Consider the following 17780-nt stretch of genomic DNA (forward strand, 5'->3'; position numbering starts at 1 on the left):
TATTAATAATTTAATTGTTTGGCAGTTTGTGTTCAAATTCTTTTACCTCGATTTGGACACCACAGCCTCTTGACTTATATTAATTCAAGATATCAAATTCAAGATATCAGTGCAAACCCTTCTCGGCTTGGACACACCAGTGGCAACGGCTCCTTACTCGATCGCTGCTATCGATCTCGGTTTCTTGATCGATGATAGTAAACACAGGTCCTTCTCTTACGCTTTGATACCAATTAAAGAGAATTGGTACCCGGTAATGATGAACGGAACACGTATTTGGCTAAACACCCAAACACCTGTATTGAGAAACTCACTCAAAACTCAATTACAATAATGAAACCCTACATGGTTTATATAGACCAAACCTAGACACGTTTGAGTCTAACTAGGATTCCTAAATGATAGTAAATTAATAAACAATTAAATAAACCTAACAACCTAAACCGACATGTATTAGGAAGTATTAGGATCCATATATATTCTATAAATAATTTGTGCCTTGCTCGTCAAGTTACTTGTCTTGCACTTCAAGGAAGATCATTTGAAATTGCCAACATTGCGCCCCGACATATTCTGTCATAGGTTGGAGGATGACACCAATAAGACATGGGATGCGTCTGTCTACCACATCACATATAACCTCTTGATTATAAGTCTTCACAATGGAGATAGAAAGTCTACGTACTTTTGTTACTTTGATTGGCAGCCCTTCTTGATCCACCCAGTCTTCACAATGATAAGATGACAAACATTTTTGCTGACAAATTATTTAGACACGAAAAGATTTGTTCCGCTACAAGGTCTCTTGAAGTCTTGGGGTGCATAAATTTCTTCCGACCACAATTGTGACAAGATCTCTCGCTACCATTATATGCTTAGAGGGCCTTTTGGTTGTTGGTAAATGGCCAATTATTTAAAAGTCAATGGTTAAAAGGGCATCTTTTCTATTTTTTTGAAATTTGTTAGTATTCTTATCGTAATCAATCAGTGAAGAGGATACTAAAGCGAGAACCCACCTTTCATAGCCACGTATCTTTCTGGTATAAGGAACACTACTACCCACGTCCACTTTCTAACAAATATTAATTTTTTTTTGTCGATCAACGTCTTATGTAGTGGGATGGGGTGGGGTGTTTGAGAGTTTGGCATGCCCCAACATTAGCAGCTAGTAAGTAATGCTTTTGTAAAGTTTTTTGTTTAGTGATATGAAAGTTGTAAAGAACGAGAAAATGAGAAATGCTAGACTGTTTCTAAGCTAAAGATTTCCGAAACAATTTATAGAACTCCCATCCATTTATTCATTTGCTTGTTCAAACCATTGTTTAGCCCAATATACCAAGGGTGTTCACCAAAGACCTAACCACAATACCACATACATAACCATTGTGAGCCATGAATCACGTGCGTAGAATTGGTTATTGTGAAATGAATGAGGGCAAAACATTGGTAGTGCCAATGCTCCTATTTTTAATGCCAATTTTTTTTAGGGTTAGGCTAAACATACCCTCTCTCTTACTTGTCATACATTTTTTCTTAACTTTCATTTCCTTTAACAATTTTATTTGATATATTACTCCTCTCTAACATTATTTATATGTTAAAATATTAAGTATCACGTAAAGTTAAGTACTTATTCTCAATTCACAAAATTTGTGTAGTTTATTAAATAAATAAACTATTTTTTCATTATTAACAAATAATATAAAATTTGTTTAAAAAAATACAAACTCTCTCTAATAACTAATTATAAAAACACTCTAAAAAAGTAAAACACTTACAGAAAAAAAAAACTTATTTTTAAATAATAAGAAAATGTTACTTTAAATCAGAAAAAAAAAATGCCTTTCTTTATTAAAAAAACAAAAGGTATTTTTAAAAAATGTGTTTTAAAAATAGTTCTAATAAAAGATAACAAAACGACCAAAAAGAAATAACAAAGGTGTGAATCATATTAATAGAAAACTTAAGGGAGTGGGTATATTTAGTAAAAATGAGTGAAAGGAGGGTACATTTAGCAGCACCATTTTTTTTAGTAGTTTATTTTGACGAATCAATGAGCAAGACAATACATTGTGCCAAACAATTTGGTTTTACCTTTTTTTGGGATTTCAGTTAGCAAATGTGTATTTTTTTTTTTAAAAAAAAAGACGCCAAATATTATTAGAAACAAAAGAAGGTCACTTACAGGACACAAGTAGTCCAAAAACAAAACATAAGGAAAATACAAACAATATTAAAAGACTAATGCAAGGGAAACAATCAATTAAATTGGAAATTCCACAAAGTTGAATCTTCACCACCACTCTCATTCAAGACTCATTCTTTTGCTCCTTTATTTAATCCACAAGAAGGAGGCCGATTTGATGTCATTTACTATTTTTGACAATATGAAGGAAACATTATTGAAAATGCAATCATTCCTCAATAACCAGATCATCCAACATGTTACCACCGATATCGATTGAACCATTTGACACAATTCCTTGTTTTTTATAATTTTAGTAGGATAATCAGTTATATCTTTCACCTATTCCAAGTTGGTACATCTAGGCAACTTGGGCCAATCGTGTATTATCCAAAAAAATCTCTTTAATAACCTTACAATCTAAAAATAGGTTATGTGCAGTTTCATTGCCACCACAACCAAACACACTGCAAATCTCCCAATGTTATGACCCTTGATGATCATGAAAGGGTAAATTTAGTTGCAATTCTATCAATCAACAATCTCTAAACAAAAACAATTAACCTTAATGGGTACCCATTTGAGCCATAAGTTGAAGTCTTGCACCTATTGTTCGATGTTGTCAAGTTCCCATCTAAAAGATTTCACCAAGAAGTCCGAGCAAGTACCATCTGAACCCTTCCACAACCATGCATTCGGATTTAAAGAAATCACCGCCGACGAGATGAAATTAATACAATTATTTAAATCACTCTGAAGTTGAGCCGACTTAAGCTTTTTTCGCCACCTCCACTTCCAACTAATATTATTATTTTTCCACTCATAGCAATTCATGGCTATTATATCTTTAACTTTCTTTAAAGCAAACAATGTTAGAAATATGTTTTTCAATGGATGGTGGTGGTGATGGACGGTGATGGTGGTGGGTGGTGGATGGTGTTGGTGGCGGATGGTAGGTGGTGGTGGTGGGTGGTGGTGGTGATGGACGGTGATGGTGGTGGGTGGTCAACGGTGTTGGTGGCGGATGGTAGGTGGTGGTGGTGGGTGGTGGTGACGGACGGTGGGTGGTGGTGGTGATGGACGGTGATGGTGGTGGGTGGTCAACGGTGTTGGTGGCGGATGGTAGGTGGTGGTGATGGGTGGTGGCGGCGGACGGTGGTTGGTGGTAGTGACAACGGTTGTGGTCGACGGGTGGGTGGTGGTGGTGATGGATGGTGGTGGGTGGTGGTGGTGATGGACGGTGGTGGTGGGGGGTGGTGACGGACGGTGGGTTCTGGTGGACGATGGTTGTGGCCGACGGGTGGGTGGTGGTGATGGGTGGTGGTGGTGGTTCTAGACGGTGGTGGTGGGTGGTGGATGGTGGTGGTGGTAGTGGGTGGTGGTAGTGGACGGTGGGTGGTGGCGGTGATAGACGGTGGTGGTGGACGGTGATGGTGGGTGGTGGTGGTGGCGGACGGTGGGTGGTGGTGGTGGCGGCGCATGATGGGTGGTGGTGTTGCACACTGGGTGTTGATAGGATGTTAAGAAGTGTGAAGAAGTTAAACAATAGCTTCTTTTTTAAGACCATAAAAGCAGTTTGCAGATCTTTTTTAAAAAAACAAACAAACAGTCTTCAGAAGCTTATGTCTGCGCGCCCGCAGACATAAGCCTCTTGCAGATGTTTTAAGCAAAAACAAACACAACCTTAGTGATGATTTAACCGAAAATGATTCCCATTTTCGTGGACCTCTTTGAAATGCAGAAATTACTTTAACCCAAAGAGAACCATTACCCGATTTATAGCGATTCAACCATTTTGCAAGTAGTGATATATTCATAGCCTTTAAACTTCCCAAGACTTCCACGTTCTTTATCTAAAGCAATCTTACTCCAAGCCACCCAACTTATTTTTCCTTTTCATCCATGCCTACCCATAAGAAACGTCTTCTTTTGCTTTCAAGTTTTGTAAGAACCTTCACTGGAGCTTTAAAAATAGAAAAATAACTAGTGCCTAAGCTTCCCAACACTGGTTTAGTGAGCGTTAACCGATTGCCAAAAGACAATGCCCGTGCTTTCCATTTAGATAACTTTTTGTCGAATTTGTCCAAGACCGATTGCTCAAAAGTACTAGTAACTGTTTATCTCATTTTGTGACTGATTTTGCAACTCATAAATAGTTATTTTGCAACTGCATTGCAAGAATTTAGAAGCGTTTTCTAGCATATGATGGTGTATCCATAATCCGCCTATCCGGTAAGTAGAAAACATGACTTGGGCTCACTTAACCGGCCCATGGGCTTTATTATTTTTCTTTCTTGTCTGCCTGCCATGGCAATATTTTTATTATTGTACATATATAACGCCTCAAATGAAAAAAATAAAAATAAAAACGGTTTACAGCAATATTTTCTTTGCTATCTCATCCATCATTATGCACCATCCTTCAAGGTTTCATTGACGTTTTATCTTTGAAGGGGATAACAACTTTTTTATCCTCACCATGATGATGAATTGATGATAATGACGAGTCGCATGCTCTAAGACAATAATAATTTGTGTTTGATTTTTCTAGGTTTGTATTTACATTGAACTAACTTTAATCATCATGTCCTTAATTTAGAACTAACAAAATAGCATGGCCTTGGTAGCATAGCACGGCTCAAATATAATACACATTTTACCGAAAGAAAGAGACGGAATCTATCCTTTTCCTTAGCCCATGAACATATACAACTATGACTCAAAAGGTAATCTTACTCCGATTTTCATGATAGGTTGAGAACGTTACACAACACCATTATTGATCTTATGAGCTAACTAACACACACCATCCTAATTCTTATGACTATAATTGTATGCCTCACCTTACTCGATCTCTCTCTTTAAACCTATTTGGCTGTTTAGATAAATTATAATTTAGGATATAGTCATATAGATATGTCTAAACTTCATACACAAAACATTAAAACTCATAAATACTAGATAGCGAAATACATACAAAAAGAAAAAGAAAAATAAGTGACTACAAGTAGGGTTGTTAATTCCTTACATGACCCAAAACCCGACACAAAAAAAATACAAGTTTTTGGTGGTTTTTGGTCGGCTATTAAACATGTCAATCCGGACCCGACCCGTCTAAAGCGGGTCAACTCGAAGCCGACCCGTTAAAAAGTGGGTTGACCTGGTAACCCGTTTAAGAATTTTAGAGAATCTAATATTTTGATTTTAGAGATAAGATGTGTTAAATTTTATAGTTAAATACTTTGATTTATAATTTTTCATATACAGTATCTATTAACTTTTAAAAATTAAACTAATTACTTTTTAAAATATTTGTATCCGCTATTCACCTCCAAATTTTTTATTTTATTAGTTTCAACCGTCTATTCTCTTACTATTTTCATTCGTTTGTTCTTATCTTGAGCTAAATATGTGAAACTGAGTTTGTTAATCAGGAATGAAAGATAAATACACAAAAACAATTAGATCTATCACAAGTTATTAGAATGTTTTATATGAATAAGAGTAATTGATTCTTTAAGTTATCATTAAACCATTAGGTATTACTCAAAATTTTAAATGAACGTAAAACGAGTTAACCCAAAACACAACATGAATTTAAATGGGTCTACACGACACAACACGAATAAAATTATTGGTTGGGTTAGGGTTAAAGAATCTCAACACGCAAACCCAAAATCTATCAACCCGTCAACCCCTGACCAGAAGGTAAACATAATTTATAACATGTTGAATCAAATACACGGGTTAGGTTATAATAGGAAGGGTAGTTTTTGTAGGAAGGATATGAAGTAATCTTGTCCATTGATTTTGAATATGGAGGGTTGAGATTAGTTTAGGGGGAAATCAAGTTTGAACATAAGGGAAAGGGTATAAAAGGAATAACACATTTGATGACTTTCTCTCTCCACATGCAAGGCACATGCCAAATTCCTCCATCATTTTAAAACGTCCATATGAAAAACAAATTCACCATAATAACGAGTGTCTTTTTATCTTTTATATGAGTACCATATTGTTATATAAAAATTAAAAAAAAATAAGTGGGTTTTTACAAATTGTGTTTTACCAAAATGATATTTTATAAAATTGAGTTATACAATAGTATTTTTTATTGTGTTTTTTTTCATTGTGTTTTTTCCATTGTGTCATACAATTGTGTTTTTATCATTGTGTTTTTTTATAGTGTTTTTTACATTGTGTTTTTCATAGTGTTTTCCATTGTGTTTTTTCGAAATTTTCCGGCAAGGTGGTGGCGGTGGGTGACGGTTGTGGTGGCGGTGGGCGGTGGAGTGGTGGTGGTTGTAGGAGATAAATGAAGATGTAATTGAGTTTTATGTAAGTGGGTTTTTGAAATTAATTTAAGTGGGTTTTGAGATTAAAGTAAGTGGGTTTTGATATTAAAGCATTCTTAGAAAAATCAAACTTTTTATTTGAAACTAACCCTAAAAAAACACAAGAAAAACCGTTTTAAGAAAAAAAAAACCCAAGAAAAGAAAGAAAAAAACAGATATTCGTAGCACAAACACACACATGACGCGTCAGTAGCCACTTTCGAGGTACCACCAACTGCCGGCCGAAGCCCAAAACAGACGCTAGGTTCCTTTCTTCATCATTCAACATACAACATTACTAGATAACAACAACAACAACAAATCAGACCAAACTGAAGGGTTTCTTTTCTCTCTCAACTCATGAGTAATGCAACAACAACAACAACGAATCAGACCAAACTGAAGGGTTTCTTTTCTCTCTCAACTCATGAGTAATGCAACAACAACAACGGGTCCGATGAATCCCACTTCCTCCTCACAGATTCTCCAAACGACCAAAATGTATCCACACCTTCTCCTTATCTTCATTTAATTACCGTCACCAACACTTATTATAATTAATTTCCAATTTCAGATTCTAGGTTTACCCAGCAGGAACTGCCAGCGTGTAAACCCATTCTTACACCCAGATGGGTCATTTCCATATTCATGTTTGTCACCATCGTCTTCCTACCAATTGGCCTTGCCTCACTCTTTGCCTCCCGTGATGTATGCACATATTTTGTAACTAGTTTCTTACTAATGTTAATATTATTTTTTTATGCTTAATTAGGTTGTTGAAATTGTTCATCGGTATGATGATGTTTGTGCACCATCTGGATCTAGAAGTGATAAGGTTCGGTTTATACAGTCGCAAGCAGACAAAAGGTGTAATAGAACCTTAACTGTAAGCCACTAATTAGTGATAATCAACTCTTTTAAGCAAATTAAGTTGTTGTTTAGATCTCATTAGTGTTTGTTTTTAGGTTCCGAAAGATATGAAGCACCCGATTTATGTTTACTATCAGCTTGACAACTTTTATCAGATCACTGAAGGTCAGTGTTGTTAAAATCGGTATTAGTTGTCGATTAGTTGGTAATCGATGAGTGAGTGATCAATTCAATTTCAGCTCATCGGACCCAGTAATCGGTAGTCGGTCAAAGCCGCTATTAGTCGCCCCATATCGTTTAAATTTCCGTCAAAATTGGTCAAAGTCGGTAAATGAAGTATTTGAAAATTATACTTACTGATCCAATCCGATTAATAAGTTTGAAAATTTTAATATAAAATTTTGTGCATATTGCATATATATGTATATAATTTTGAAAATATACATATATAAGTTTCAATCTGACTAGTGCCTAGCGAGTTCTACGACACTGTCGAAGGTACATTACCATATTACCATACATAATAATATAATATAGTCCCACGAGAACATCAAACTGTTAGATTTGAAGTTTTGAGCTGTTTTTGCAGGTATGTTAAGAGTCGAAGTGATCAACAATTGAGGAGCCGAAGCAAAGAGAATGACGTAAGCACCTGCAAGCCTGAAGATACTATTGCAAAAGGCAGCACTATCGTGCCATGTGGCCTTGTGGCTTGGAGTATGTTTAATGACACTTTTAATTTCTCCACTAATGACAATGTGTTGCCGGTAACAAAGAAAGACATTTCATGGAAAAGTGACCGAGATCATAAGTTTGGTAACGATGTGTTCCCTAAAAACTTCCAAAACGGGAGTCTTATTGGCGGTGCTCGTCTCAATGAATTTATACCAGTAAGCCTCATAACTGTTAATGAATTTTAACGTTTGAACTTTTGATTATGTTCGGTAGATGATAAAAACTTTGTTTATAGTTAAGTGAGCAGGAAGATCTTATTGTGTGGATGAGAACTGCGGCTCTTCCGACTTTTAGGAAGTTGTTTGGGAAGATAGAGGTGGATTTGCGAGCAGGTGATACTATAAATGTGGTTCTGGAGAATAATTATAATACTTACAGTTTTAATGGGAAGAAGAAACTTGTGCTCTCGACCGCCAGCTGGCTTGGTGGGAAGAACAACTTCATTGGGATTGCGTATCTTGCAGTTGGTGGGTTGTGTTTGGTACTAGCTTTGACTTTTACTCTAATATATTTGGTTAAGCCGAGGTAATTTTGCTACTAATGATGGTTTATGTTATTATGTAAGTAGATGTTTCTTGATTTGTTATTGTTACCTGATGCAGGCGTCTTGGAGATCCGTCTTATTTGTCTTGGAACCGTAATCCAAGTGGTCATTGATTGATTTATGCGCTGAATAGGTTGAATGGATGCATGTTTGGTGTCTTGTGTATGTAACATCTGCATTTTTAGGCTTTGCCTGGATTCCTTAAAGATTAATGTTATGCTAGAAACTAGTAAGTCACCTTATCGAGTGGCAACTGCCATTTTGTAACATATTACTCTGGTGATTTCTGCTTGGAATATTTGTTTTAAGCCTATGCTTTTGAGTAAGTTGTGTGGGATTGCTTATTTTGTTCTTTTTGCTAGGCAGTAGGACCATATGTAAAACAGAAAACTAGTGATATAGAGCAATTTGTTGTTTCAATGGAAAATTAGGCAGTAGCAAAATTGCAAAAAAAACTTAAAATACAGTAACATATAAACATGCAATTAAATATTTGATAAGAAAATGATAAGCATGTTGATGAAGTCTAACAAAATGGATTTAGAATGCCATATTTTTAAAATAATAATTATAATTTCAATTCGGTTATAACTAGCACTAGTTATAACCGAAGAATATTCAAACTCCAATTTTTAATCAAATGTTAACTCACTAAACACCCCTCGCCCTGCCTACTGTAATACAAGCGAGACACTAGCACTAGTTATAACCGAAGAATGTTCAAACTACTCTCAACAAAATGTTGGTAAGGTAGGCGCCTTCTGGATAAGATGGGTCAATAGGATGGTCACAGGCTGCACCGGCTTGACGTACCAATGTTATCTTCCTACCAGCCATTGAAGCAGCACCCTGCAACAAACATAAATTAGCCACTGCACTAACATAACCTCCAATAAAAACTGATTGGTGTGAAATAGAAATGATAGAAGACTAACCTGAAGAACAGACAAGAACTGCCCACTCTGAGTCATCGCCCCCGAGCACGAACAAGTCATTAGAAACCCACCTGGTTTCGTTAACTGCATGGCCAGTGAGTTTAAATTCCTATACATTCCACTTGCACTTTGTAGAACCTGAATCAAACACTTACTTAGCAAAACACATAATATTATAATACCCGAATCAACCAGTCACTTAGCAATACATGGTATTATACCTTCCTTCGAGGTGCTAACTTCGGTGGATCCAGTACTACTATATCCCATACTTCATTTCTGGAAGCAGCATTCTTCATGAAACTGGTTGCATCTTGCTTCACAAATGATATTCTCTCCGGGTCCAAATTGTTAAGAATAATATTCTGGTTAGCTAGTTCCAAAGCAGGAGATGACGAATCAACACCTGTACGCCAAACACATAACAAAATGAATAACCATAAATAACCTCAAATATTAAAACAAAGTTCAAGATTACCAGTGACATCTAAAGCATGACCACACGCAGCGCTTAGTGCAAAACCACCAGTATAGCAGCACATGTCAAGTACTTTTTGACCATCACACAACGTAGATAAAAATTGACGGTTTTCACGTTGGTCAGCATAAAATCCTGTCTTTTGACCATCCAATGAGATCATATAGGATATTCCATTCTCCACAACCTATAATGAAGCAAGAAAACTGCTCTTGAAATGCTATAACATGTTTGACCTCCAAAGTCAATTATAGCTCTTATTGAAAAACAAAGCTTTAAAGAGTCATGAAATCTTTCACCTTCACTCTTTCAGTGGATCCGGATGCTTCTTGAGCAAGATCAGTCAAATCTAAACCCTCTTCTTTCAATATCTCGGTTGATGGCCTCCAAACTATGCTGTTAATCACATCAAGTTCACTAATACACTTCTTAATATGCTCCTTGTGTTTCTCAACCCAAGCTGCTGACGAGGCGACCACAGCTAAATCCCCAAACACATCAATTATAAGACCTGACAATCTGTAAACTAGTAAAGTGCGTTGACATGTATTCACAAAGATAATCCAAAAAATTCACATATATAAACATATACATAAAGAAGATGTAATACCTATCTCCTTCGCTATTTACAAGACGGTATGCATTTGTATTAGCAGATGGAAGCCCCAAATTCCTACGTAAGTTAACAGCTGCATCGATTCGTGTTTCCAGAAGCTTCTCCACATTCAATGCACAAGAAGGATCTCTACAACATTTAATATAATATTGCACTTAAAGTAATAATATTGTATTACAAGATAATCTTGTAGACTACATTATGTCATGCATATTACATACCCTGACACTTCCTCCTCTAGCTGCAAGAGTCTAACACAAAACATAGAGCAAGAATTATACAAGCCCCAACCTATTGGCTTTTGTGCTCCATCAGCCACCAGCACAACATCACCAGTTTTTGGAGGCGGTCTACCGATAATACTATCAACCGCGCCACTGTAAACCATCGGACTTCCATCACGAAAGAGCTGTGTTTTCCCCTTTTTTAAAATAACCTTCGCAACACCTATGTAATCATCCCAATTTTAATCAACAAAGCATACATGATACATCTTACTATTTATTAACATCACACATATCTGCATCGAACATGCTAGAGCTATATTATATTTATACAGACCGAAATTTCAAATTATATACTTTTCAACTGGGTTGTGCATTAAACTGAAAAACCAATCCAAAACCGTAAAAACCAAAAACACCAAACCGAAACAAAAACCGACAATTTGGTCTTATGTTTTTGTAAAAACTGAACTTATGGTTCAGTTTTGGTTTCGCATGTAATAAAAATATAAACCATAAAAACCGAACCGAATGCATATATTTTCATTTTTTATTTAAATAATTTATAAGAAGTTAATAAATACGTAACTAAAATATTTAAGCCTAAATGTATAATAATCAATTAATTATTAATTAAAAAATAATAATTTAGGCTCAAATTTATTATTTTTGGGTCAATTTTCTTTTTCGGTCCAAAATTTTCAAGATTTATTTTTTGTATTAAATAATTTATAAGAATTAAATATAAAGTAACTTAAACATTTAGGCCTAAATGCATAACATCAATTAGTTATTAAATAAGAAATAATAATAGGCTCAAATTCATTATTTTTGGGGGGTTTATTTACCTCTGTTCCGGCCCAAAATTTTCAACCAAAAACCGAAACCAAACAGTTTTAAAAAATTATTATAAAACCGGAATCTCAGTTTTAGGCCAAAACCGAAGCGTGCACATCCCTTAGTTTTTCAATTTCAGTGAATTATGTTCATTCCAATAGTAAAATGAGGATATTATGAAAATTGTATAAGAGAGATTACCCTTGGCTTGACTTGAAGCAATATCTTGTAGTGTGGTGGTTGTGGCCGCCGGTGGATGAGCAGCCAGACACCGTGTTAGCCGGCTCGAGAGTAACATCGCCCACGTCCGGCTACCCAACCTGTTTAAATTTCGGGACTGTTAATAGGACTTGGCCACCGGATAAATCGCATACGCTACGAGAAAGAAAAATTAAAATATAACCTATGATTTGATTATTATATAATAATTCTTTAACATTACAAAAAGGAATTTAGAAATGGGATTTTAATAATATAAACTACAATTCGCTCGACGGTAGGAATTCATATCTACACTTTTGACCTATAATATTTTTAATTTTTACTTTTGATGTCAAGAGCAATCCAGATAGCATACATAACCATGGTGTTTTTAACTATAAAGTTTAGTTTAATAGCAACCCAATTGAAGACGCCTCGTTATACAAGTGCTTTACAATATTTAATGTTCACTAGACCAAGCATCTCGTAGATGTTTAACATGTTGTCGACATATGCATGATCCACAAGAACTGCACTTAATCTCAATTGTTTTCCTTACTTTATCAACGGTAGTTTAGATCATGGGCTCCAACTATAAAGGTGCTCGAATCAATTCAAAGTAATGAAGCTGAGTCGTCTTCAAGGATCTTGAGATGCATTAAACCTTTTTTTTTAACGGTCAACGAATCCTTCAAACGGGCAACTGGCTAAATTCACCGCGTCGGGATACACCTGTCTTTCGATCCGAGAAAAACCCTCACCTAAGACCAATGCCCATGAACACTCACCCGAGGGCACGACAGTGCGGTGAGATAAATCCCGTTCAGTTCAGGGATCCAACTGGTGAAAGTCACCTACTCGTCTAATCTCCCATCATCACCCTGATGCCTTTGAAACTAAATGTTATGGACAGGAATTGAGCCTAGGTCGCATGAAACATCAAGTCTGTTTCTTACCACTGCATCACTGGCTTATTGACGAGGAATTAAACCTTTGGTAACTTGAATCCCTTGTTATGGAAAAGGAATAAAGTAAAAAACAAAAAATGTTGAAAAATCAACTTCAGCCCCGCACAATTTGGGCCCAGAGTTAGGCCGAACCATCCAAGGTTGTTTGGCCCATCACAAGCTCACTACTCAGTCTCACTACACTATGGCCTAGGCTATTTGCACTAATTGAATTATTGAAAGGTACGCTTGTGTTCTCATCAACAATAGTGGCAACCGGCCACACACACACAGTACACAATGTCAATGGCACTTATATCGTGTAACAAAATGTGAAAGAAGACAAGACAGTATACTGTATATATACGTAGTTCCACTTCCGCCGATCAATTCATGGAAATAGGCAGGGAATCCATTGGTGGTGAATAAATAATTAGTAAATAGAAGGTTGTAGACTTGTAGTTGATAGTTGCTTCCTGTTCAATTATTTGTTTACATCACCTCCAATGGAGAGAAGAGTATGATGATGCACTGGTGTGTCATGGGCAGATGCTAGACGACTCATTAAAGCGGTCGTCCAGATTCAGATGGCCAAGCGTTCATCAGCCTCAAATGCAATGGCAGATTACAAAGAAAATTAATTATTTTTTAAATAATTTGAATTGTTCAACTACTATAAATAATTTGTTAGTTAATTTTAAAAAAGGTTGTAACGGCTAGATTAATTAAATAAAATAGTGATTCATTTTTTATTGATTTTTCTTATCATTGTCTTAAACATTTTAACTCATTCAACTCGATATTTTAACACTCTTTATAAAATTTCTGTCATCTCCAAACCATGGACGAAAATACCCGGTTGTCAACAATTCCCAGAAGCCGATTTCCAACAATTCCAAAGTGTCTGCTTCATCCATCCTTAGAACACTTGGTATCAATAATCATAAAAAAGTACTGCGTAGTTTATTAAAAAATATACTGGTGAGAAAACAAAAGAAAAAAAATATATAAGTGAGAAAAACAAAAGTAAAAAAAAGTTAATCGTGTGGAATTAAAAAGACATTTGAAAGCGGAGATAAGATTTGAGAGAAAACTAATGTTTTTTAAGGATTAACGCAAATTTAACGTGACTGCTAATGACGTGACACGATTATGACGTTTGAAGGGTGGTGCGCTAGAGATTCTCTCGGTGTAAACTCGTGTCCATTGGCCCTTTAACAACAGAAATCATTTGATTGTTCTTTGCAAAAATATGAGTTGGAAACCTGAACTAATAGTGGACAAATTATAGAACTTTATGTTGTCCCGACCAAGAAACATGGTACGCTAATTTGTTAAGACTGAAGTAAAACCTTTTTTTTTATTTTTAATGTCCAACAAACATATATAGAATGCCTAGGTACTTCGTACGGAGTAACCCAATGGCTAAAGGTCACCGCCAGTTGGCTCAACCCAGCCGTACGGATCCCTTAAGCGCCTCCAAGTTATCTCTAGTTCCAGGGAAAATCCACCCGCCCGAAGGCTCACTGGTGATAAAACTCGGATGCCCTCAGAATCGAACTAGAGATCACAAAGACTGAAATGAAACCTAATTCACAACAGCTAGTTTCCACTGATTGACTAGAAAATGATAATATAATTGCAATTCTTTTTGAGACTTTAGAAGAATACTTGTTCTTTCCTTCTCATTTGGTCTAAAGGATAAATGCTTTGTTTTTATAACTTTTATAAACTAATTCCATGTCCTCCAATTAAAATGCTAGATGCTACTTGATTGCTATTGTTACATGTTCCTTTCAACAATATCAAAAGAAGAATGGGAATTTGGTCAATTTAACTTAAACTAAGCCCATAGAGCCAAGAAAGACATACACCCAGCCCCTATCAAAAGTGACACATTTGCCCCTAACTGAAGCCTTAAATTACTCTGCATCCTTGGGTTCATGAAATCGGCAGCCAGCAGATCAACTAGTGCCATGTAGATTAGTATACCGGCCGAACCAGAGTTCAAAATGCCTTCAACTATCAAGGATGTGGCACTGTCTTCATTGTATATTCTTGATATTCCAATGCCTACCGCGATTCCTATCGGTGTAGTCAGCGAGAAGAATACCGCCATCATTGCTGTTGCCAAGGATTTATATTTTGCCTGCTTTAATATTTTAAAATTAAAAAAACTTGTATTTACAACAGTAACAGTAGTAGTAGCAGTAGCAGCAGTTATAGTAATATACCTGAGAGATGCATCCACCAAGTCCCATGCCTTCAAAGAATTGATGAAATGACAAAGCTGCAAGAAGAGACTTTATGGTGGAGATATGTTGTGAAGCTCCTAGTGAGAGTCCAATAATCACCGAGTGAACGATGATTCCGAGTTCCAACACCTAATCAAACAAAAACATTGTCAGGAAACTGAAATAAACAAACATATCTAGTAAAATCCCAGTTACAAGGACCCTCAATAAATAATAATAATATTAACAATAACAATTACTTGTGATATGATCCTATGCCTCATGAGTTGATATTCATGAGACGACAAAACCGAGCCATGAGCATGGCCATCGGTGGCATGTGCATGGACATGAACATGACCAGCATGTTCATCCACATCATCATTAATCTCCACATCCACCACCTGTTTGGTCTTCTGCTTGTTGAAGTGCATCTTCGTATAAAAGCTCGTTGCAAAGGTGTCCAACATAAGCGCCCCGATGGCACAGCTCATGGCCACAAAACCCGCAAACGGGAACTTACCCCATGGCTTGTCAGGCAGACACGGTGAAGTCAGATGCTCAAAAGCATCCGGTAATATATGAATAAAACCAGTGCCCAGAATCACGCCCGCTGCGAATGCTTTGATCATGAAAAAGATGTCGTTGTCCGGATTAAGAGCTTCGACTTTCTTGCCTAGTTGAGGGATGCTTACACCGATTCCTCCGGCAAGAAAGATGGTGAGAATCGCAGCTATTTTGTATTTTAAGGACAGTTGATTGTTGGTGTCACTATAGCTGTTGTCTTCCACCATACATTGTGGTGCTACCATGGTGGGAAGAAGAGCAAGAAGCAAAAATATTAGGTTAATGGAGGTTTTGTTGGAAGAGATAGTCATGGTGAATAGGTGATCTTGGATAAGTTTGATCACAACTTTTAAATGTTTTCACAGAGAAGGTTGTGTGTGTTCATCACTTATATATATGTGTAATATAATGATTTATATATGGTATGCATATATTATATAAGTGTGTATACTTAGAGAAAGAGAGAGATATGGGTGGGGAATAAAAAAGGGATGGTGAGAGTAGGAAGAATCCATGAAGAAGAAAGATGGAGGGACAGAAATGAAAGAGAGGTTCATGTTAGGACTAGGATAATTAGGATAGTATAATATAACTTGTCTTCTATTTCTCATTTTTTATCAATAAGTGTATAAAACTAATACATTCTAACTTAAGATAGAAAACACAATCAAAACAATTTGTTTCATCACAAAAGTTTGGCTAATATCACAACCTATATATTGGTAGAAAATATATCACAAAGATATATTAATAACCGAAACGTTTGATTGGCACGTTATTTCTTACGATGTTTTCATTTTCCATCAGATATTGGTTGGTCATCCACCTTGTTTCCAATATAGCCCCCCCCCCCCCCCCCCCCCGGTGTGTTATCCTTTATGTCCTGCTCCGGGGATGCTTTTACATACATATATATATTTGGTTTTAATTGTTTAATTTTTTCATGGCGTTGTTGTGTTTTGACAGTCGTAGCTCATTGTCATGCTGTCACAGTTGTAGCTGATATTGTCGAAGCTCATGCTCTTATAACCCCCACTGTATTATCTGTTAATGTCAATACCGTAGATCCATAGCGGTTGTTTAGTGCCACAAAACGTTGAATTTATATATTTTTTTCAAGATTGTATTTGCATATACGTTGGTGTTTTGACTTCGGGGTCCGAGCAGGATCAAACGATCGATAGAAGTAATGCCCCCCCCCCCCCTTTACAAATAGCTGTTGTTATGAGTGAGACGATATCGGACACGTTTGTTTGTTCATTTTTACTCACTATTTTTCGCTTTAGTATGAGTGTTCAATTTCCTCCCACTATGCCTACGAGGAAGAATAGAGACAATATATTAGATAGTATTTAATATTATATAATTATCATAGTTATTTGTAGTTATATTTATAGTATCGCTAATTTTTCGTTATAAATATTTAATATCTAATTTATCAATAATCCATACTGCACATATGTTGAGATTGTAAAGACTATGTTTATGATGTGATTATCATATAAATTAACTCTTCGATCTGTTTACGCAGGAATATGAGAGATTCCACCTTATCATTTTCCTATCGATCAATGTAAAAAAAAGTCTCTACCGTTGAACAGGCAAGTACGCAAATCAACATATTTGCGCATTCTGAACCTAATCTCTCCACTTCTTTCAAGTTCAAAAGCTAATTAAATTTTTAGAATACCTTTTAAGGACTTTAAGATAGCTAAATTGACTAGGATGCTTAGGTGCTGTTTGTTTTTTCAGAGGTAAATGTTTGCAGTCTGCGGATCACATTTGTATAAAAAAAGGTGGACCAAACCTCTGCAATCTGCAAGAAGAAGATCGTTTGCTTTTAACGCCTATAGACAGATAAAATAAACTGGTGGTGTACGCACTGTGATAGCGGGTGGACGATGATAGTGGACGGTGGTGGTGTTGGACAGTGGTGGTGGTGGACGATGGCGGACAGTGGTGGTGGACGATGGTGGTAAGCGGTAGTGGTAGCAAATGGTGTGGGTGCAGTGGTAGACGGTGGACGGTGATGGTGGGTGGTGAGTTGTGGTGGATGCCAATGGTGGTGGACGG

General features: G+C 36.4%; 3 protein-coding genes across 3 annotated transcripts; 1 reads left to right on the forward strand and 2 right to left on the reverse strand.

The window, feature by feature from the left end:
- Positions 1 to 7496: 7496 nt before the first annotated feature.
- Positions 7497 to 8933, forward strand: LOC143595724 (ALA-interacting subunit 3-like). The gene is made up of 4 exons (XM_077074674.1): positions 7497 to 7558; positions 7979 to 8279; positions 8360 to 8649; positions 8727 to 8933. Exons 1-4 carry the CDS (start codon positions 7497 to 7499, stop codon positions 8779 to 8781), a joined length of 708 nt encoding a protein of 235 aa, XP_076930789.1. The 3' UTR covers positions 8782 to 8933.
- Positions 8934 to 9288: 355 nt separating this feature from the next.
- LOC143595726 (uncharacterized) lies at positions 9289 to 12153 on the reverse strand. The gene is made up of 8 exons (XM_077074675.1): positions 11960 to 12153; positions 10919 to 11144; positions 10692 to 10826; positions 10381 to 10600; positions 10082 to 10268; positions 9825 to 10009; positions 9604 to 9741; positions 9289 to 9517 (listed from the first exon to the last, which is right to left on the reverse strand). The coding sequence occupies exons 1-8, from the start codon at positions 12054 to 12056 to the stop codon at positions 9389 to 9391; spliced, it is 1317 nt and encodes a 438-aa protein (XP_076930790.1). The 5' UTR covers positions 12057 to 12153; the 3' UTR covers positions 9289 to 9388.
- A 2596-nt stretch (positions 12154 to 14749) lies between these two features.
- On the reverse strand, positions 14750 to 16027 carry LOC143595727 (zinc transporter 1-like). Its single transcript, XM_077074676.1, has 3 exons — positions 15401 to 16027; positions 15141 to 15290; positions 14750 to 15055 (listed from the first exon to the last, which is right to left on the reverse strand). Exons 1-3 carry the CDS (start codon positions 16016 to 16018, stop codon positions 14750 to 14752), a joined length of 1074 nt encoding a protein of 357 aa, XP_076930791.1. The 5' UTR covers positions 16019 to 16027.
- Between the last annotated feature and the right edge of the window lie 1753 nt (positions 16028 to 17780).

This window comes from Bidens hawaiensis, unplaced genomic scaffold (assembly GCF_021521415.1).
Source record: "Bidens hawaiensis isolate Kalapana, Puna unplaced genomic scaffold, B.hawaiensis_p1.1 tig00045496_1, whole genome shotgun sequence".
Taxonomy (NCBI): domain Eukaryota; kingdom Viridiplantae; phylum Streptophyta; class Magnoliopsida; order Asterales; family Asteraceae; genus Bidens; species Bidens hawaiensis.